The sequence below is a fragment of the Kryptolebias marmoratus genome, linkage group LG11 (genome assembly GCF_001649575.2).
Source record: "Kryptolebias marmoratus isolate JLee-2015 linkage group LG11, ASM164957v2, whole genome shotgun sequence".
Taxonomy (NCBI): domain Eukaryota; kingdom Metazoa; phylum Chordata; class Actinopteri; order Cyprinodontiformes; family Rivulidae; genus Kryptolebias; species Kryptolebias marmoratus.
Genome location: NC_051440.1, coordinates 2,955,911 through 2,978,974, shown reverse-complemented (window position 1 = coordinate 2,978,974; position 23,064 = coordinate 2,955,911). Strand labels below are relative to the sequence as shown.

At 37.3% G+C, this 23,064-nt stretch overlaps 1 protein-coding gene across 1 annotated transcript in view; it reads right to left on the bottom strand.

Annotated features, from left to right (window-relative positions):
* Positions 1 to 1,732: 1,732 nt before the first annotated feature.
* The window catches only part of si:dkey-106n21.1 (solute carrier family 23 member 2), a 92,902-nt gene continuing 71,570 nt past the window's right edge, over positions 1,733 to 23,064 (bottom strand). Inside the window, exons 9-12 of the mRNA XM_037978055.1 lie at positions 16,188 to 16,352; positions 12,125 to 12,233; positions 3,250 to 3,345; positions 1,733 to 3,164 (exon numbers count right to left, since the gene is read on the bottom strand). Coding sequence (XP_037833983.1) covers positions 3,001 to 3,164; positions 3,250 to 3,345; positions 12,125 to 12,233; positions 16,188 to 16,352 — 534 coding nt within the window. The 3' untranslated portion in view covers positions 1,733 to 3,000. The remainder of the gene's footprint in view (positions 3,165 to 3,249; positions 3,346 to 12,124; positions 12,234 to 16,187; positions 16,353 to 23,064) is intronic.

Below are 23,064 nucleotides of genomic sequence, written 5' to 3'. Positions count from 1 at the left end.
TTACTGAGTTAGTCATTTTTGTGTTTGTTAAGATGCTGGTGAAGATTCTCAGCCATCCAAAACATAACAAATCTAAAGTTTGAAAAAACAAAGCAACTGGACCTGTAGTTTAAAATGTTTCTCTTCCTTTTCTTTCTTTCTTAATTCAAAACTAGAGAGTGTGACAATCCAAGCTTTAAACTGCATGTGATGCTCCATTATCCAAGCTAACTTCACATGCTGATTAATCTAATTCCCCTTCAACTGGAAAGTCATTAGGGTCTTGGAGATGCTTACAATGAAGCACTAAATCTGATACCTATTTATGCGTTTTCTAATTCATACCTTTCATTCAAGTGACCAAAACACCTCTCTTGTGAGCCAGGTAAATAAAGAACGTAATGACTTTCCAAAACTTTTTAAAATTCATAAGTTTGATTTGCTGTGGTGGCCATGTTAAACTGTGTTGACTCCAAAAGTTAATTAGTTGTAGATGCAAATCCAATGAATACTTTCTGAGAGTTTCAATAAAATCAGTTCTGCTAACAGATAATACACAGGTAATGTGCCTCTTTAAAGTAAGGATTATTCAATAAATCATTATTATGGAATATCCCTGTTTGTTTTTGGGAATTATTACATTATTAACTGTTGTATAATAACTAACCTTTAAGAAGGCATTAGTTGACATTGTAAGGATCTGGAGTTAGCCCCGCCTTGGGGCGGCTCCACTAACCCTTGCTCCACAGGTGATCCTGATCCCACTGATGAAGACCTGCCAGTATTTAAGCCTCCAGCTGAGACCAGACCTTCGCTGGAGCATCGAACCTCCTGGGTTAGACTCTCAGCCGTAGTGTCTAATCTCAGTTGTTATTGCTACGCTAACTAAGCTCTCTATTGTACCTTGATTCAGGTTTTTGCCACGCGTCTTTGCTCATACCTCACGGAAACTTACCTGGACCGCTGGATACCTACCTTGACTAGATCACCTGGGACACTTTCCTCACCTCCTCTACGCAGTTTGACACCTCCTGGACCTGTAAGAAACAGAGACATTATTCACTCGCTCCATAGACTCTACTGATCATAATTGGTACCCGAGACTCACCCTGCTCCTCTTGCCTTTCAGACCGCTCCCAAACCTGGCTTACTGTAAATCTCTTGCACCTGTAAATAAACTCACTTACTTTTAGTTACGTCTCCGTGTCTGGTTTTGGTCTCGCTCCTGGACAAACATTTCCTGAGTTCTTGTCAGACATAAAATGCTTGAGAGATACCTAATAATGGTGAACTAGTTGTTTCCAAATCCTCTCAACAGAAACCTAAATATTCAAGTTACTCCCTCAAGGCATAAAAAAACATGGGAATGATAATGAAAGTCTTAAATAAACAAAGATTTTATTTAACAACAACCGTTTATTGTCATAATTTAACAGCTCCTTTAGTACAAAACTAGTACATTTACTGTACATATACTATGTTTCTAAAGCAAAAGATTTTTTTTTACGTTGGGTTTTTCCAACTGTACCGCCAGGGGGGTCACTAGGTTTTAAGGACAAGGGGGGCTTAGCCCCCAGGAGATGCGCAGGATGTGAGCAAACTCTACCTTATAATGTAAAGAAAAAGAAAACTGATCGATTTATGATCATATATTTGAGTTAATAATGAAATTATATATGGTTATTTATTTAAACTCATATTCTGGCCACATTATATTGAATTTCTTGTAAAAAAAAAAAAATTAAAAAAAAAAATTTTCTTTGACACCAAAATTATTTAGGGGGGCTTGAAAACATTTTAGGGGGGCTGAAGCCCCCCTAAAACAGGCCTAGTGACGCCACTGTGTACTGCAATGACAGAAGACAAAGTGAAGTATTCAGTATGAAGAATTAAACGGATAGTTCATATTTTTTAAGTGGGGTTCTACAGAGTTGTAATCAGTGGTCAGTATCTTACCTGTAGTCTAAACAATTGGTCTATGAGACTGATTTGAGCCACTGTCTATTCTTTGTTTCATGTAAGACCCATGTTGCAAAATTAAATGTGTTAAAGATGGCCAGTCAGAATGATTATCTGGTGTCAAAATAATGAAGTGTAAAAAACAACTTTTTCACAACTGTTCAAGCTGAATCTATTTTATTGACTTTTACGCTGCTTTACTTCTCTATCTAGTTACTTTTAACACAGAACATTTTTTAAGGGATCACAAACAAATATGGTCTTTAGTAAAAAAAAAGCCTTGATTTCTATATAAATATCCATCTAATGCAATAGTTATGGCAGAAATAGGTGATATTATTTCATAATTTTGGTATATTTAGGGTTCTTATATAGTTACAGCTACAGTCTGTGGTTGAGTTAAAAGACACAGTACAAAAGCAAATTGTTGTCTATCACCTCCCATTCAAATGTGTATTCCAGCCTACATTGTTAGCATTTATTTATGCAACACCAGACTGAATACATGAATTTATGAAGTACACTGCATTTAAGTAGTGTTTAAAATATAAAAACACAAGGCTGTTACCTATACAGTCTGTCATATAGTGACCATGATGTAGTGAATGAGTAAACATTTTGAACACAGCCTAGTTGTTAGCTCAGACTGCTGTCTACAGCAGGTAAGTTGATAACTGGTGATATGTACTCCATAAAACCCCACTGCAGAAAACCAGAAGTATCCCTTTAGCTTTCAAAACATGTGGTTGCTTATCCTGTTCTGAAAATCATTGCTCTTGATGAGGTAGTAATGATCCTAAAGGGAATTGATACAAAACTCAGAACAATTTATGACACATCAATACTTATTGATTTTTTTAAAGTCAACTGAAGAAAGACCTTAAAAAGGCTAGCAGAGGTTGAAAAGGTTGAGTTTGTCCACCAACCAAAACAAAAAGAAAATGTGTTACGTGTTAAGTGACAAATTGATGTCCTTGTTTTACATTGGCTGTTATTTTGCTAAGGTTTTTGACTTTGTTAAGTTAACAATCCCAGGTTGTTGCCACTTTTTACCTCTTTTTCTCATGTGGTCTTATAGGAAGGAAGGAAGGGCAGGTACTGGAAAAATTGAAACCTTTTCAAAAAACTGTTGCAGAAAGGGATATCGTAGCACGATACGTCACAGGAATTTATCTTGTTTTCCTCCTTGTCCTGCCAGTTGTTGATGCCTCTTTCTTTATCAGTACCTGAAAAAGAAGAAACACATCAGCTGATAGGGATGATAGGCTTTTTGTAACAATCTGTTTTCAATAGATGGATTTCTTTTCATACCTGGAATGGTATTGTCTAGGATAAATCCAAAAAATCCACCAATGAACATATGTGTGGTGAAGAGAACAACAATCACTTGGTCCAGCTCTTTTATTCCTTCAGCAGAGAATAAAAAATAGCATGTTAAACTAAAGCAGCTTCTGACCTGGCTTAAACACTATAAATCTGAAAAGGTGTGGGTGCAGATGTAAGTTAGCCTTCCAAAAACAAAAAAATGATTGGAAATCATGCTCAACAGGACAGCAGTCAATCTGTCAGGGTTTGGCTTTATCTAAAGGTGACATTTGAACTCATGCACATAGAGAACAATAGGTGTTTCTGGTAAAACAAGTAAAAATCAGCCTTTATCAGAGATCTATACCTCAGGCAAACATCATTCAAAGTTTAAACTGGTCACATAACGTTGGACTTTACTTGACTGATCTGGCATTGTGATATAAGTTAGGGTTTTTACACAATCACAGTTTCAGTGTTGTGACTTAAGAAGATTTTAAACAAGTGATGTCACATGTGAGCTATCTAAGTTTTCCATTTTTTCAGACTTTTCTTATTTTCACAACCTGTACACATCAAAACACTGGCATTTTGTAATTTTAAACTGTGACAAATGTAAGTCCCAAACCACTGCTGGTCTACATAACTACACTGAAAGCTGATGTTTGTTGGAATTTTAAGCAGTTGTTGCATTACAACTGAGCTGTTGTGAATGCTTGTGCATTGAGCACAAGTGGGCTGTGTACATGACAGTGGTTATGAGAGGCAGCTGAGTACATCAGTAGTTGAATATACTTTTGGACTGACTAGACCTGCTGATCAGGCGGACTGATGCATTCATTACCGCTCACTGCTGAAAGGCTATTTTGTTTTTGACTGTTTGTGTGTGTTCAATCGTCTGCTGTTAGCAAAATATCTCATGAGCCAGTAGACAAATTGTATTGAAACTCTCACAGTAATCACAGGATGTACATTTACACCTGGTTAACTTTTAGAATCAACACAATTCAAGATGGTCACCATAGCTAGTCCACCTTAGTCAATGTTAAAATGGCTATAACTCAGTCAGTTTTACACATATTCAGCTAAAGTTTGAAGTGATATTAGCTGAGGGTCATTCCCAACTTGAGATCTTGCAATATCGGATGACATCATGCATAATGTTATTTTCAAGGTTTGACCAAAAGGGCTATAAATCCATTGTTTCTAAACACAAGCTGGTCTTACTCTAAAACACTGGCATCAAAAGTTTGGGTGATCTGGAACCACAGATGATGTTTATACAACACAAAATCAGAAAAAACTATATGAATATGAAGAAGGTGCATCAAAAAAAAAAAAATTATGGCCGAGAGCTAGAATGTAATATAGGCACCTCCCATTTTTGATTCTTTAGGAGGTACTGCACCAAAAAGCATCAAGAGCTGACAGAACCACACAGACAAGAGTTTAGTTTGGAAAACCTTTTTTAAACACTACACTGCAAAGTTATTTCACATATGACACAAATCTTAAAGTCTTTGAATTTACACCCCCCAGCAATTATTGAAATAAAAATCTTGCTTAATCAATGATTAATATAGAAGAGTAAATTGAACAGCAGTAAGGTGCTCCTTTAACTGAAACACACTGAATTACAAAGCAGTAGTTATTGCACCACACTCCCTCAGGTGCCCACTCTGTCCTCCTCCCTACCAACCTTTTCCATAGACAAGGTATGTAGCCTGATAGCCTGCGCATCAAAAGATTTCTTTAGTTTCACAGTGGAGCAGCTCAGCCTGGCACTGAATGCACTCCTCTGTTACATGAAAGCAGTGGGTAGGGGGAGACTGGCATTGTTCATTATAGCCTTTAGTCTAGAGCTTGCCATCCGCTCCACCACTGCTTGCCAGAAATCCAGTACCATCTCCTTGGTCTCCCCTGTGTTGAGCTGCAGTTGGTTATTGTGACACCATCCGACTAAGTTCTTCAACAGGTTCCTGTACCCCACTCTACACACCACAATAGCAGTGTCATCAGAAAACTTCTGCATGTGACAGAGCTCTGAGTTGTAAAAGAACTCGCAAACTCTCATGGTGAACAGGAGGGGATAAAGCACAGTCTCCTGAGGTGCTGCTGGTAATCATGATGCTGTAACACTCTTAGTACTCACCAAATTACTTCTTCCTGCTATTTTTTCATACTCAAGATGCTCAAGACCTTGAACGTTGTGCCCCCACACAGCTCAACATTATTCTCATGGTGATACTACCCATATGCCCAGATCGCACAACATCCTGGGCCAAGGATGTGGTAGGATGGGAATGACAAACATCATAAGATAACAGGCATCCTAAAACTAAACAGATGATATAGAGAGACAATCTATGAAAAGTCATGGTTATTGATATACAGGTGGTTTCATTTAGGAGAGTCACAGGATGTAGAAAATGTTCAAGTGTTAAGGAGTTTGACTTTAAAGTGAAAAAACAGAGATCGTAGGTAACAAGCAGTAATTGTAGGTATTAAAAAGGGTAAAATTCTGAGGTCTCTTTTTACCTTAAGTAGTTGAACTTCAACTTTGTCAAAGTTGGGACATTTTGTAAAATGTAAATAAAAAAAATCCTTTGATTTGCAAATCTCATGAAACCATATTTATTTACAATTGAAGATAGTAAATATATTACGTATAAAAATTGTACCATTTAAAAACAAAAATAAGGTAAATTTAAATTTTCCGGCAGCAAAAAATCTTTAAAAAGTTGGGACAGGCTATGTTTACAGCTGCCTCTTCTTTCTTTAACAACAGTCTGTAAACATCCAGGAACTGAGGAGAGCAGCTGCTGGAGATTTTGGAGGTAAATGTCCCGTTCTTGTCTGATGTAGGATTCTAGAAGTTCAACAGTCCTGGGTTGTCTTGGGCAGATTTTTTGCTGGATGGGAACTAATGTTATTCTAAGACTTGTTTATACTGTTCTGCATTGATGGTGGCATTCCAGATGTGTAGGCTGCCAATGGCAGACACATTAATGCACCCAGATACCATCAGAGAGGTAGGCTTTTGAACTGTTTGCTGATAACAGGCTGGATGGTCTCTCCTCTTTAGTATGGAGGATGTGGCAACCATGATCTCCAAAAGTAACTCAAAATTTAGATTAATTTGACTCTATCTATTCACTTATGGCTTCTTGTATGATAGAGCTTTAACCAGCATTTGGGGATGACACAGTGAACTGTGTTTACAGAAAAGGATTTGTTTAAGTGTTCCTGACCTTGTGCAGTGATGTTCAAACACAGAATGCACCAAATTCAAAGATGAAATATAATATATATTGCAAAAAGATTATTTTAAGTTTTTTTTTTTTTTTTTAAAAAAGTTAGAAAAAAGAACATAAGGAAAATTACATAAAAATATTTTGATACACACTCCATATCAGTAGGTGGCAGTAATGTACACCTTCCGTTGCTTGCCAACTGCCATAAAACCCCACACAAGAAATTCAAAGATGACTGAGGACAGTGGACCGGGCCGGGCTACCAGCTCCGGTGACACATCACAGGTAAGCTTAATAACAGCTGTGCATGCTATGTTTGATGTAATTGTGGATCGATTACTCCACCCTGTGACGTCGTTTCAACACGTTTCTATTCGTACCCACAAACTTGGTATTTATTTTATGCAATGCTACAACTTTTCAGAATTGGTGTTGTATTTACAACTTTGAGACAGAATTGTTCTATTTATTTATATAATTTATTGGGATATTTTCATACAGTGGGTGGTTAAAGCCTTAAAAAAGAAAAAAAAAAACAATATTTTAATGAAATTTAGCTTTCAGTCATCCTTGGGGAAACTAGCTCAGCTACTTAAAAAGTCTTTAGATCTGACTGTAGAGTTTTTATTGGATCAGGGACTTTTTTTAAGCAATCTTTTTAACTCTGGAAGCAACCTAAACATAATTCAATTAACTTTTTCAATATTGGTGCAGGCAACAATCTCAGTGACAAACTGGCTTAAAAGGCTTGAATGTTGCTAAAAACAACAACAGACAAAAAAAATTAAATCCAACAACAACAAAAAAAGATTCACTAAAACTGGAATGAACTGAATGAACTGAGGCTTGAACTTAAAGCCTTCTTTATGCAACACATTTTTCCAATAAATGTTTGAAAAGGACAGGAGCACACCACAGGCCAACTTTGCTAGCATTTTTTTTGTATCTTCCCACAAGGGCATATGGCAGGACTGGCAAAGGTAAAATGTTGTGATAGCTAAGAACAAAATATCAGACGGACCTCACACAAATGTCTTGTGAATTCTCCAGGTCCCTTTTAGAACCAGATTTATGGATTTATTAAGGTTGCTTAGTAGCTGAGGGGAACCCTTGTTATCACCAGACCACTGAGATCCTCATTTCCTAAGTCAGAGTGAGTCTTTTATGTGGCATGTATGACCACCAACACATGGGCTAAAACAGAGTGCCATTGAAGATGTGAATGCCTGTATGTTGGTTGGCTTGATTTCATAATGCCCCTCAGGCTACAAACTGTCTAATGAAGTTGTATCGAATTGAATCAAGAACTGCAAACAGCGCTGACGTAGTTTTACTCTGAACACCCTCTTGTTCAATTAACCCTTCCCGAGGCACACACGTACACATATATGCCCACACAAAGACACAAAAAGGCAGACCTATTCTGTCCAAAGAGACAGAAGTCAGAAGTTCAAAGCACCATCTACGTTGACTATAAGTCCCACAGCTTGTGCATCTGAGGTTGTCTGGGAGTGCTGCAGTTTGTTTACAAAGAACATTGACAGGCTTGTTTTTGCATGAAGATAGCAGCTGAGAGTTGAGGTTGGAGAAAGACTCTGGACAAAAGTGCTTTATCTGATCCAGGCAGATTACAGCCACTGACATGGGGCCTAGCCAAGAGGATTGGGAGGTAAGCAGCCTAGACCTGAGGAAACCAGACAAGCCCTCATGCCCAGTGAAGACTCTGGATTAGTATGGAGACTCTAGCATCACATGACTTATTGGATCAAAGTCTTATGTCTGCATAAAAGAAGTGTTCAGTATTTAAGATTGTTTTTTTAATGGGACCTTCATAGAGGACTGCTACAAATATGCCACAAAGCCAGTCACTGTGCCATCAAAGGAAGGGAAGAGAATCAATAGCCACTGATTGATCTGTGATTGGTTGAGAGATCTCAGATTGATTGTACATTCTCCACATTGTCTAATTCAACTAAGAAGTCAATGAGTGATTTGATTTTAGGTTCCACTTGTGTATGAACAGATACTGTCAGTGAGCCTAATGTCTGTGCAAATCAAAGTACGATTCCCAGTACTGGGAGTAAATAATTCACCTTTTTCTTTTACTTTTTAAGCTTTTTTTCCCTCCACTTACTTTCTTGCTCCCAATGCCCAACTGACCAGCAGTGACAAAAGCAAAACAACAAGTGTTTTAACCACAGCCACTACATTTGTGCACACTAGTACACACGGACAACTCAGAGGCAGCATTAAACCTGGACTTAACCCCGATTAAACCTTGTGCATGGGTTAGAATGCTGACCCACCACCTTAACACTTTAATTCTAGCTTTTGACCCTTATTACTTTACTTATGTCATGCATGATTAAACTACACTACAGATATTCACACCATATAGTAGAGCACGTTGCATCTAACAACCTAAAAATTTGATTGCATTTTTAGGTGCAACAGTAAATAACATCTTTTTTTTTCTTTTGCACTCTGACTTGGCTAAGTGAGTCACTCATTTATAACAGTGATCAGTAAGACATATACAGTAAACATATACTCATGGAAACTGAATTTGTTTGTTGTTTTAAAAACTTGAAATGCTTTTCTAATGTGTCTGTTGTTTTGTTTTCCAACGTTCACTTCCTCTGGTGCAAATTTTTTTTCCCCAGGCAGCTAATGTCATGTATGATAAGGGTAAGCTTGGGACAAGAGAATAGAAGACTGCCTTTACCCCAGCACCCATGTCTAACAGTAAGAAGGGCCAAGCAATGGGCCAGGAACTACAAATGTAAGAGGAATCAAAGATTAAAAAAGTAAAAGGCTCAGCACTGCCCCGAACAGGCTGAGCTGCTCTTTACACTCAGTTGAAAGTTACCTGGCTGGTATGGTTTTACCAACTTAGCTAAAACCTAAAATCCTTTTCTGATTTTAAGATTAGTAAAAATAATTTAAAAAAAATAAGAAAAAAAGAAAAAAAAATTGAATACATACTGAATCTTGATCAGGTAAGACAAATAAAAAGGCTGCCTTTGCCAATTCAAAATCTAGGCCAAAGGCTGAAAGTAAAGTGTGTGCCATCTGGGCCTGTGAAATTTGGCAACACCTTCCCCTAGAAGCTGGCAAAACTACTGCCATCTTTTTAAATGTCATCAGTAAATGGAGGCACAGTGGGATCACACAGCCTGTCTGGGTATTGTGCCAACCTGTTATGGGATATCTCGTTGGTGGCAAAACATACTGATTCTATCTTACACTGTTCAAAAGATGGTTTCCTGTTGCTTAATCCAACTGTGATTGCTTCAAGGTTTTGTACAATAGAATAGAACCTCAAAAGGACAGATCTAAATACCTAAATGTCATTCAGGCAATGCCATACATTCTTGATTACTTCTTGATAAAATCGTACAGTGTTTGGTAAACGATTCAAGTCAAGGGATACTAGTTCTTGACTGATGACACAAAAAGCAAATATTGGAGGTTTGCTCATGTTCGTTGAAGTCATGGCAAGTTAATACGCGTTGACAAGGTGTGGCCTTATAAACTATACAGAAAATGGAGTATACAGGTGCACACCATTTGCTTTGGGTGTGCACCACCATCTGACTCTGCTGACATTACATTATGACTATAATAATGAGAGACCGAGGTGAAAAGGTAAAGCAGTCAAGGGAAAAAGAAAGTGCACCCTATTTCAATTCAAAGGTTTTACATATTAGGACATAATAAGAATAATCTGTTTTTACCAGGTTTTACCATTTTTTTACTCTAACCTCTATTGTACAAAATACACCACAGATTTCACCATATCATGATTTGTCACACGAAAACAAGATCAAAATGGAAAAGCTGTGTGTGGAAAACTAAGTCCGTCTTTGCTGCTTTCACAGGATTTAGGAGGTTCAGTTTATTAAATTCAAACGTCAAGAGCTGCTGATCAAATCTATTGATTAACTAATCATCATCAGTGTGATCACCTCCATAAAAGTAGGAATTTTGGCAGTTTGTTGCTGTGGAGCATACAGGTGTGTGATAGCACAACGCAAAGGAGAAAAAACCTAAGCAATGATCTTCAAGAGGCAACTGTTGCCGCTCATCAATCTGGAAGTGTTAAAGGTTATTTCCAAACAATTTTGACATAATTATTCACAAGTGGAAACATTAAGAATAGTTGCCAGTTTTCTCAGAATGCCTTAGCAAATTCAGACCATTCAATGCTCAAGAAAAAATCAAGAGCTGTCTCTCAGATTCTACAGGCCTCAGTTAGCAGAATAAATGTTAAAATGCATCACAGGACAATTAGAAAAAAAAAACTGCTCAAATATGGCTTTTTTGGAAGAGTTGCCACGAGAAAACTTTTCTCAAAAAATAAAATAATATATAGCAGCACAAATTCTATTTGCAAAGTTGAACAAATCACAAGACGTCTGGAACAATGTCCTTTGATAGAAAATACCAAAATAGAGATGTTATCTATAATACGCAGTATCATGTTTGGAGAAACACAGCATACCTGCACAAATACATGATACCAACTGTCAAGCACAGTGGTGGAGGACTAATGATTTGTTTGTTTTACAGCCATAGGACCTGGGCACCTTACAAGCATTGAGTTGGTCATGAACTGCTCTGTAGACCAAGCTATTCTACAGTCAATGTGAGACCTCACATCTGAAGCTTTGGCCAGACTGGGTGATGAATGATCACAAACACAGCAGCAAATCTACAACAGAATGACTGAAAAAAAAAAGTGTCGAGCCTCTGCCATGGTTCTCATGGAGAACTATGCAGAAAAAAATGTCTGTAAACTTCAATGAACTGAAGCAATGTTGTAAAGAAAAGAGGGCCAAAATTCCTCCAAACCATGTAAGAGACTGGTAAAGTCAGACAGTAAACAGTTACTGAGAATTATTGCTGCTAGAGGTGGTTCTACAAGTTCGTAAATGTGCTGCTGGGTATATATAGTTATTAAGCCACCGTTCATTCAAAAAATGACTTCTGAGTTCCATCCATTTTCCTTACATGCTTGTCTTTGCAGGGTCGCTTTGGAGCTGGTGCCATCATTGGGCAAGAGGTGGGGTACACCCTGGACAGATTGTCAGTCCATCACAGGGCTATACACAGACAAATGAGACAGACAACCATTCATCCTCCTACTCACATCTGGTGACAATTTCGAGTTGCCAATTAATCTAAGATGCATGTTTTTGGTCTGTCTGAGAAAACCAGAGAGAACCTATGCAGGCAGAATTACTGCTAAAGGTGGTCCTATGAGATAGTTCATAGAATGGACATAGCTTTTCACTCACAGCTTTTCTATTTTGGCTTTGTTTTTGTTTATTAAATAATAACACGGTGGAATCTTTGTGGATTTTTGTACTCTCAAGGTGAGATTCAAATTGTTTTAAAACCTGGTAAAAACAAGATTATTTTACCATGCCCTGATACGTAAAGCCCTAGAATTTAATGAGTAAAGTTTCCTTTTCCCATGACAGTTTAATGATCCATCAGTGTGAAAGTGTCTTTTTCTAACTGTCAAGACTTCATGACTCTTTGTTTTTTAGTTCAAATAATCAATAATTGTGCTGTTTTCTTTTTAACCTGAAAGATGTTTGAGTGAGCACTTGTAAATTTACCTGTGTCAATGATACCGGGATTGGAGTGAAACCAGGTAGGTAACACAAGTCCACTGAATGTGGAGAAGCCGAGGATGAGGAGGTTACGTGAAGAGTTGAGATCCACATACTGGAGAGAAAAAAAAGGAGATTGTGTCACACAATTTACCTAAATTGGTTTATTGACTCTCAGATGAAAGCCATTATTTTGTTGTTCTGACTAAACTGGTTACTGTTTTGTACTAATCAAAAATCTGATTAGAAATAATATGGAAAAATGTGCTGATTTCTATTTTGGTAAGGGATTTGCATTTATTTAATCACAATGTAATAGTACTGTCATCAAAGGCCCGAGCAGGGTCATCCAGACTAATATTGTGCTCTCACAAGTTGATCAAATTGGAAAACAAAGAAAGATTCTTTCCACACAATTACGTAAGATGGTCAGGAGTCTACATCCACTTAACATCCACTTTGTCAGGTACTCTTGGGAGTACAGGGTTGGACCCCTTTCGCCTTTAAAACTACCTTAACTCTTTGTGACATAGATTCAACAAGATGATGGAAACATTCCTCATCAGACAAGTCTCAGACTAGGTAAAGTTTTCCAATCTCTTGCTCTCCACTGTTGGTGAGTCTGTGTAAACTGTAGCTTCAAATTCCTTTTCTTGGCTAATAGGAGTGGCCAATGTGGTCTTCTGCTGCTGCAGCCCATCTGCTTCAAGGTTGGACATGTTGTGGGTTCAGAGATGGCATTCTGCAGACCTCTGTTTGGAACGAGTGGTTATTTGAGCTACTGTTGACTTTCTGTCATCTCCAACCAGTCTGCCCATTCTCGCCTGACATTAACACTGCTTTTTTATGTCCACACAAATGTCGCTCAGTGTAAATTATCTCACTTTTGGATCACTTTCTGTAAAGCCTAGAGATGGTTGTGTGTAAAAATTGACAACCCAGGGTCCAGTCCAGGAAGCAGAGTTGTAGTCTTACACTTCTCCGCTGCTTCTCCTCTGTTACCCAGACCCCCATTGAAACAGCGTCAGCTTGCCCACAGCCCAAATTAAATCATAAAAATCTTCTAAAATTGAACACTGTTACTTTATCAGGGCATAAAAATAGAATCATTAAATGTGGATTATTGAACGTAAGATCTATTTCCTCTAAGTCTTTGTTAGTTAATGATTTGATAACTAATTATCACATTAATTTTTTTTGTCTTACAGAAACCTGCGTACAACAGGAGGATTTTGTGTGTATAAATTAATCCACTCCTGCTAATTATCTAAGTGTTCGTGTTCATAGAACAACAGGTCGAGGTGGAGGAATAGGTGGAGGAGTAGCTGCTTGTTTTTAGTCAGGATTATTGATTAATGCTAAACCAATTGTTAGTTAAAATTCTTTTGAGTCTTTAACCCTCAGTCTCTCCTATCCTTTTACTTGTTATATATTGTCCACCAGGCCCTTACTCTGAATTTTTCAGTTTTCTGTTTGATTTTATATTATTGAATACTGATAAAGTCATAATAGTGGAAGATTTCAATATTTATGTGAATGTTGAAAGTGATAGCTTAAACATAGCCTTTAATAATTAAATAGAGTCCACCCAAAATGTCCACACTTGTTGATAACATTACAACTTCAATGCAAACATCACTTAAGAAAATTTCTCCTCTGAAAAAGAAAGTGACCAGTCAGAAGAAGCTGGATCCTTGGTTTCATTCAGAATTTCTTATTTTAAAACATAAATCTAGAAAGCTGAAAATAAAAATAGCACTCCACTATCATTTAACCTAGAGAGATGGCTTGCTAAAATACAAGAAAGCACTTTTTGAAGCTAGAAGTGTATATTATTCATCTTTAATAGAAGAGAATAAGAACAACCCCAGGTTTCTGTTTAGTTTCTGTGTAGCCAGACTAATGGAAAGTCATCTCTCTGTTGAACCATGTATCTCTATTACTCTAAGTAGTAATAAATTCATGATGCCTGGTTTAAACTTCAGCAAGTCATCTTCACTACGTCTACATGCCTAAAAGCATTGAGTTGCTGCCATGTGATTGGCTGATTAGTCATTTGTGTTAACAAGCGACCGAATAAGTGTAACTTATTAAATGGCCAGTAAGTGTATACGTAGACAAAACACACAAACATATACAGACTTGTGCAAAATGAAACTTGACCCATTTTGGATTTTTTATATGTTCTATTTGCTTTAGGTTTCACGTCTTACTTCATTAATCTTCCTGAAATGCAAAAACCTAGAAACTTTTTGGCCACTTTTAACTTATACTCAAGGGAACTCTAGTTCTTTGCTGCAAACAAACTTGCTAATCGTATAGTGTTACAACTTTTCACAAAGACTGATGAAAGAAACTCTTTACAGAAAAAAAATGCCATGTTGGGACAGAAATCCTCACAATAATGAGTTGGTGAATTCAGCCTTGTGCAAGACCAAAGCAAAGATTTCTGTGCTTTGGGTGTTACATTCTAGCAAATGCTCCCTTGGACTTCCTACTGCTTGTTTTTTTTACCGCTCATTAAAAGAGCAGCATGAAACCTTTTGAAAAGAGCCGAACAGTTACAGTCTTAGGCAAATAAACCCAGCACAAAGTTATTATTAGTTATCATTGGCTATTTGAGCCATGCAATATTTTCCAGTTTCAACAAATGTTCTGCCAGATATCTTCCTACTTTGTTTATGGTGGAGGAGGGAAGGCTGTCATTTGGGTCTTAGTAGGAAGCTGGCTGTTAAAGGTAAATAAATCATTTAAGGATTTTATATAAAATGGAAGCAGGTTTTTTCCATCCTCCCCCAAAATTATGTCCTCATCATGTTTTTATGATACAGCACCTAACTGCACACATCACACATTTGTGGTATTTCCCCAGCTAACAGGAGAGAAACAACATGTTCTAATGTTAATCATTCAAAAGACATCTTTGTGGGTGGCATTAATGGCCATCAGTGCTAGAGACCTTCGATGGTACTCTCACTTTTAATCCCATCAGTCATAGAGCACAGTGTACTGAAAAAGAGTCAAAAGTCTTCATTCAGGCACGGTTATTCAATTTGTGAGGACAGCCTAGTCTTGGTAGATTTTCACATGTCCCATATTCCTTCCATTTTTTGATGACAGATTTACCAGAACTCCTGGGGATGTTTAGGGCCTTGGACATAATCCTGACTTGTATTTTTTACTAATCTTTTCTCTGAGTTGAATTAGGACAGTCATTTTAAAGGGAGCGAATATTTATACAACCACTTATTTGTCATTATATAGTTTTGTTTATTTGGCATTACTTTGTAGAAATTTCATTTCATTTTGACATTGAAGAGGGTCTTCTGGTTTTTTAAATGTTGATTTTTTTTTTTTCAAAACAGCAAATTGATATTGACAATGACTGATTTATTATTATCAATAAAAGGGTAAAGCATCCAAAGGGGGGAAGGTTTTTGGTAGCATAGATAGACTGTATATCTGTCAACAGTGCTGAGGCTGCTGTATGTATCAGTCCACCTGATCAGCGCATCTACTCAGTCTAAGTTTACTCAACTCTCAATGGCAGTGTAGACAAGGGATAAAGTTAGTGGGGAAAAAAATGGCATAAGTGGGGATGGCTAACTGACCTATAATTGGTTCTCAGTTTGGTAGTTTGTGATTGTTGACAAACTACCAAAGAAGGAAGTTGTTATAGATGTAGTGATCCCAAACAGCAGCCAAATCAAATAGAAAGAACACAAAACGCTTGAGGTATACAGAAAGTAGAGAAGTTGTGAAAAGTTAAAGCTATAATGGTGCCAGTGGTGTTAGAACACTTGGATCCTTAACTCCCTAAACTGGGATAATAACTCCAACAAATTCCAGGAAATTCAAAGATTTATGCTCAGAGATCACATTCCCAGGATGAGCTAAGATACAGAGATGAACCCCAAATTCTCATATTTTTGGTAGATGATTTGAGATTGTATTTTTAAGCACATGAAACTACATTTTATATGTGAAAGCTCCTACTAAAACCATTTAACCATCTTTTACATAATTAACCCAGTCATAAATAAGCCAAACATGCTATGTAAATGTTTACCTGGAGGTTCGATATTCCCACTGCTGCAATCATGCCAAACATAACAAGGAACATGCCTCCAATGACTGGATCTGGGATGGTGATAAAAACAGCTCCAAACTTCCCAAAGATCCCTAGAGCTATCATCAGAATTCCTGTTGTCTGGAGGACCAGTCTGCTGCCAACCTAGCATAAAAGAACAATGAAAACATGATGGAATGTGTTTAGTAGATAGTTCAGTCTACCATTAACAGCAGGCAAACGTTATCTATGAAAACATAGGGAAAACTTGTGAAAATAAGTTTTGATAATGAAATGCTATTTGCTATAATCACCTCTTCCAAGGAGGTTATATTTTCGGTAGTGTTGGTTTGTTTGTCCGTCTGTCTGTCTGCCTGTACAAATGCCTATCTGTTAGCAAGATTACTTAAAAACTAATGAACAGATTTGGATTAACTTTTCATGAAATGTTGGGGTTGTCACAAGAAGAAAGTGATTAAATCTTGGAGGTGATCTGGTCAAAGGTCGAGGTCACAGATGAGCCCATGCTTTAACTCTTCTGAAGCCCTCAAAAGAGAGAGAGAGAGACAAAGACAGGTAGAGAAACCCCAAACCAACTTAATAACCATTGCTGTGGACAGTATAGACTCCTTCATAGATGGCAACAAGAACCCCATGGGAACAAGTGGCACGTTCTGCAGGACAATGTTCTTTGAAATGCTAAAAAAAATGTTCAGGAGTGATTTGTCAAAAAGTTCAAATTGTTGAACTGACCTTCAAATTGCACAAAGTTTAGTCCAATTATGCATTTGTGAAATGTTAAATAAGGTATTTGATCCATAGGGGCCTCTTTCACAATTTTTGGGGCTTAAAGGATCTGCAGCTAACTGTTCATTGCCTGATACCACAGGACTCCATAAGGGTTTTGTGGAGTTCATGCATCAGTATATCAGATTTTTTTTTTCTAGGGGTGTGAGGGGGCAACAAAACCACATGAAGTGAGTGGTTTAAATACAAAGTTTGTAAGTTAATGTACTACGACACCACCAGGAGTTAAATTTGGCTGATGCTCTCCAAGACTCAGCTCTAGCACATAGGCTTTGTTGTCAGTGTATAACTTTGTGCATCTTAACGCCTATCTTCAACATTAAACATTTTTTTACACGTTTATAATTACAATTATAGTTTTTCATGACTGAAGGAAAACTAAAAAATGAAACTTCGCCTATTTTTCTAGCTTTTCCAGTGACTGAGATCAAAAAGTCCATCTTCAGGACTTACAGCACCAATTTTAGTTACAATTAACAACACATTCAATGAGAAAACTACACTATAATCATTTTTGTTTTTTTATTGTACATTGACAAGCAATGCTTAACAAGAGACAGCTGAGATGCAAGGTGATTAACAGTTTTGTGCTATCCTTATAGGGCTCCATGTCAATTTGTACTTCCTTCAAGTCACAGTATATTTGTAACTTTAGTCACATTAGTCACGCTTTTTGGGTTGGAAAAGGAGCTATCTGTCGCAGATTTCTTCATACGTACTTTAACCTGCTTCATACTCACATTGTCAGCTGCCCCAGCATAAACTATGGTATTTAATCTTTTTTGACCATCACCCTTCTCAAAGGAAAATTATTTAATTTATTATTGGTTAATAATTAAGCATTTTACCCATTCATTTTACCAATACAATATATAGTTCAAAAATGTACAATGCATTTCTTTAAAACTGCATGTAGCAATGAGTGAAACAGAGGATGAAACAAACCTGTTGAAATCTACAATAAGACCCTGAAATAACCATTCACTGCTGTTTTTATTCTTCACCATTCAAGAGGAATTTTAAATAGAAGTAGAGACTAAAATTTTATGGGATTCTGAAAAGTTATAGACAGCTATGGAAATCTAAAAATGTGTGTGCAGGCTATATATCTGGTAATACTGTGAGACATAAATCTTTTTCAGTTTAATGTTACTAATAAAAAAGTGGAAAGTTTCAGTGTAGTCAATGTTTGCCAAGAAAATACACATAAAGACATTTTTATGGATTTTTTTCTTAGTTTTTAGTTCTCTGTAAATATTCCTGCTGTTTGTTTTCTTTTTGCCCTGCCAGAATCTGAAGACAGTTAAATAATTGCTTTACCAGCACTTTAAAACCTAAGTCCAGTGGAGGTTTCTCCTTTTTATGTCTTCTATTGAACAGCCTAAGCAGAGGCTTATAGAAGCTGACAGTAATGGGTGTCTTTCAGTTTAAATATTAGCCAGGTAGTTTCAATAGAGATCACCAATGTATACTGTACTTTATTTAAATTTTTTTTTGTCTGGAAGGTAAAAAAAACGTGTGGATATTGTGTCTCGCTGAAAGACGGGACTTCCTACAGTAAGGTAAAAAGGTTGCAATAACAACTACCTCACTGTTAATAATTAACTGTCACATGTTAAATTACGTTGATTGGCGTTTGCATTTGTAGTGACTAAAATAGAAAGGAATCCCAGGCTATGTGCTAACTAAAGTGCCCCATAGACCAGGGGTGGCCAATCCTGGTCCTCGAGGGCCACTATCCTGCATGTTTTACTTGTTTCTCTGCTCCAACACAGCTGATTTGAATCAATGAGTAATTAACAGGTTTCTGCAGAACATGAAGATGTAATTTAACCACTGAATCAGTTGTGTTGGAGCAGAGAAACAAACAAAACATGCAGGAGAGTGGTCCTCGAGGACCAGGATTGGACACCCCTGCCATAGACTGCTGAAAACCCTTGACTCCTCTTCCAATTACATGTCTGTCAGTATAATGATCAGTTCAGACACTAAGATTCACTCATAAGCATAAAACAATGAACAGTTATTAAATCATCTCTAAATATGGGCTTCTCTTCATTAATTTTAACCAAGGGCATTATTTAAGTGGGCAAGCAAAATTCTACCTGACCTTGTTTACTATGTTTATAGTCTCTGCCTGGGAGTTACAACTGAACCTTTCCAACCAAATCACACAGAGCTAAAGAAGACATGACTCTTTGCATACTCAATGGTTGCAGCTCCATGAATTTATTCAATTATTTCTGGTATTCAATATGTGTGTTTTGCTTTTGATAATTTTTCAGTCTCTTTTTTTAACACCAGTCTTAGACAAGCTGGCGACACATTTAGGCAATAGAGGCAATTTTCTGAAATGGGTTTTTTGCAGTCTGCAGTTACAGCGACTGCAGTTTGGAGAATCAGGAAGAACACACAGGGGAGTTAAGCTATCCATACTTTAAAATAGGGCACACTCAAGAGTGAATTTCTGCCAGTTGAAACAATTCAAATAAAAGATTAGAAAGGCTTACTGTTCCTTGAAGGAATGCATATTGCCTGCTGCCTTTCATGCCAGATGTTTAATCATCTTAAATTGAGAAAAGAAGAAGACATAAACTTTTAGGTCAAACCTTAAAAATAACGTGATGCAAGATCTCAAGTCATTGATCTTGAGTGGTTTATTTGTTTACGCCAATCACAGTATGTGTTGCAGATGCTACTAACACATCAAATTTTAACCCAATATCTGTAAAGTTGGCAAAATTTGGGTAATTTCTGTGTTGGCTAAGATTGATTAGTCATGGCAGCCATTTTGGATTGGGTTGATTATAAAAGTTAATCAGTTTTAGATGTAGATACATGAAATACTTTCTAATTTTATTAAATCTGTCCAGTGGTTCAGGAGATATTTTGCTGACAGACTCACAGAGTTGAAAATAATGGTTTATGGCAAAGTTTTAAAAACAAATTATATGTGATCAGTTATTGCTCAGATTATATTTTGGAGATAACTCTCAGCTATTGCTATACCAAATTTGAACTCAGTTTCTGTTAAATTGATTATGAACATTTTTAAATTATAACCATTTTTGTCTTTGGTAAGATTGCTTAGCTGTGGGAGCCATCTTGGATTAAGTTGACTCCAAATGATAATCAATTGTGGATGTACATACAGTGATTACTTTCTAAGAGTTTCAATAGAATCTGTCCAGTGGCTTATGAGATAGTTTGCCAACTAGACAGATAAATGCACCCAAACACTGGCAAAAAATAATTCCCTATCTTTCATCTGTCACCAAATGGAGAAAAGCAAGAAATAATAATAAAAAAACATAGTTGTTGTGTTTTTAGGTTTCCCAGCAAATGCATTTATGGTCTGTTTGGTTACTGTTATTACTTTGTGTTGCAAGAGGACTGTGACAGTGTAGGGCAGAAGAGTGTTAAAGAAAATATCAGAGTAAGAAACAGAGGAGACAAGATATTGTATTCTGTTTTGGCATTTGACATAATGGTACAGTTACTGTAATGACGTTTAAGAGTTGAACACTCTTCTCCTATTTTCATTAAAATCACAACAAAATTTGTGACGAGGATGAGCACTTCAGTACAGTCCACCACCTTTTTTGCATCACACTGGTGAGCTTAAATACTTTTTACAACATGGCAGAAAATATTCAAAAATTACATACTTGTCATAAATGCTTGAGGAGACGCATGGCCAAATGAAAGATTACGTGTTGTTTTATTGCATTGCTTGGGTCCAGAGGAACAGTGTCTGTTCTACCCACTATTCAAACAGCTCAAAGTTCCACTCCATGTTTATTAGAACCAGAAGAGTCATAAAGAGCAATGTCATTGTTTCATATGTGGATCTGATTAACACCTGTCAAATGATAAAAAATGCTAAATTAAAATGTGATAATATGGACGATTTAGTCCTGTCGTCATGCACCATCTGTCAGGTATGGGACAAAACCGCTTGTACGAGTGCAGGTTGGCCATCATTGTTGCTGATTATTTTAGTAAATGGCCTGAAATAGCATTTACTTCTAATGCTACAAACAACACTGTTGTGGCTTTCCTAACTTCTCTTTTTGCATGTGAAGGAAACCCTTGCACCATCCCAACTGATTACAGACCACAGTTTACATCTTCTGCTTTTGCTGACTTCATGAGGGAATGTGGCATTAAGCACATAAGAACATATGTTTACCATCCTCAGGCAAATGTGTGTAACACTTTAACAGAGTGCTAAAAGACACTATTCAGGCAGTACAAGCTAAATAATGATAAAGACTTACTATCGTCGTATCAACCCTCCAGAACACTCAGGTCTTCTGATTCTAGTCTACTTTGTATCCCCAGAACCAGAACATGGAGAAGCAGCTTTCAGTTTCTACGCACCATCAATCTGGAACAAACTCCCGAAAACTGCAAAACAGCCAAAACACTAAATTCCTTTAAATCAAGGCTGAAAACTCACCTGTTTAGAGCTGCCTTTGATTAGTAGTCCGCAAACAAATTCAGGTGAAAAGCTGCTCTGAACAAAATATCGTATTACATATTGACCATCTCCTTATGATTATCAAGTGTATCTGCTCAATGATTTTTATGATTTTTTTTTTTTGATGATTGTAATGATATTTTTGATGATTGTAATGATTCTACTGATGTTTTTATGATGTGAAGCACTTTGAATGCCTTGCTGCTGAAATGTGCTATACAAATAAATTTTCACTTTACTTTACTAATGATCTTGGAAGCCTGCAGTCACTGAAAGGCTTCACAGCTACCAGGCTTCATCTCATGCCACAACTGGTGAATCCCCTTTCCAGCTTCTCAGAGGAAGACCGATCAGGACCAATGAGGTGCACATTACACAAACAATAAGAGAGGAGCTAAACCCAGTCATTGCTGAAGCTATGGTCAGGGTGAAGAAGCCTTTTTATGTGGGAAAAGGATAAACCCAGTACAGCAATCCTTTGTCAGTACACCATCAGACTGGACTGAGTTCATTTGTTCTGTTAGGGTTTGGGTTTATATTGTGTGTTCTGCGTTTTGATTATTTGGTTCCTGTGTTTATCCTGGTCTTAGTTCAGTTCTTGTTTCTCGTGTCTATATTTCCTGCTACATTCACTCCTCCTCAGACAGTCTCTGGTTTTCCCATCTTCACCTGCCTACAATTGTAATCACTCACCTGTTCCCACTTCCCGTCATTATCCTGTCTTTAAAACCCGGTCACTTTCTCCACTTACTTGCTGGTTCATTGTCATATCCTTGCCTCCGCTGTCTTTCTGGTTGTTGTAGCTTCTCGACGCCCCGGTGTCCTGGTAATCTTGTTCCTGTTTAGTTCCTGTTTTAGTTTAGGTTTTGTTTGCTGCCCCGTCAGCTCTTTGTTTTTCGTTTCTAAATAAATTAGTTTATTTTCATCATGAGTGTGCATACTGGGTTTGCCTCCTTCACCAAACACCATGACATGCTCGCAGTAACAGGAAAAAAATGCAGTGTACGAGAGTTTTTGCTTTGCTCCAATGAAACACCAAGAGCTGATACAGCAGAGGTACCCCTCAGCACAAAGCAGACATCACAACAAACAGTTTTGCAAAGGGGCAGACATGCACCAATGTTAGAGAAAAAAAAGGCTAATATTGTTTTCAATGCTTAAATGAGAATGATATGAACTGTGTGACGTGGATGCAACATTAACTTAAGGTATTTATGACTCTTTCGCATAGTTAAGAATGGCCATGTAAGAAGGAATTTCAAAAGTTTAGTTTCTTTTTGTACCAGATGAAAAAAGAGACCTCACAAAGACCCTAGAGCAAGAGATAGGGTAATTCTTTGGATACCAGTAGTTCAAAGAAAAAGATTGCATGATAACCCTTAATGTCAGGAACCCGAGAGTGGCAGTCCATAGAGCGCGACCAAGACCAAACACGGAGACCAAGATAAAGGTAAGTGCGTTTATTTTACAGGTGAGACTATGTACAAGGATCCTTTCCAGGTGGAGTCTGCAAGGGAAGGAGAACTGGGTGAGTCTCGAGTACCGGTAGACTTCCAAGATGGTAGTGAAGATTATAATGTCTCTTAT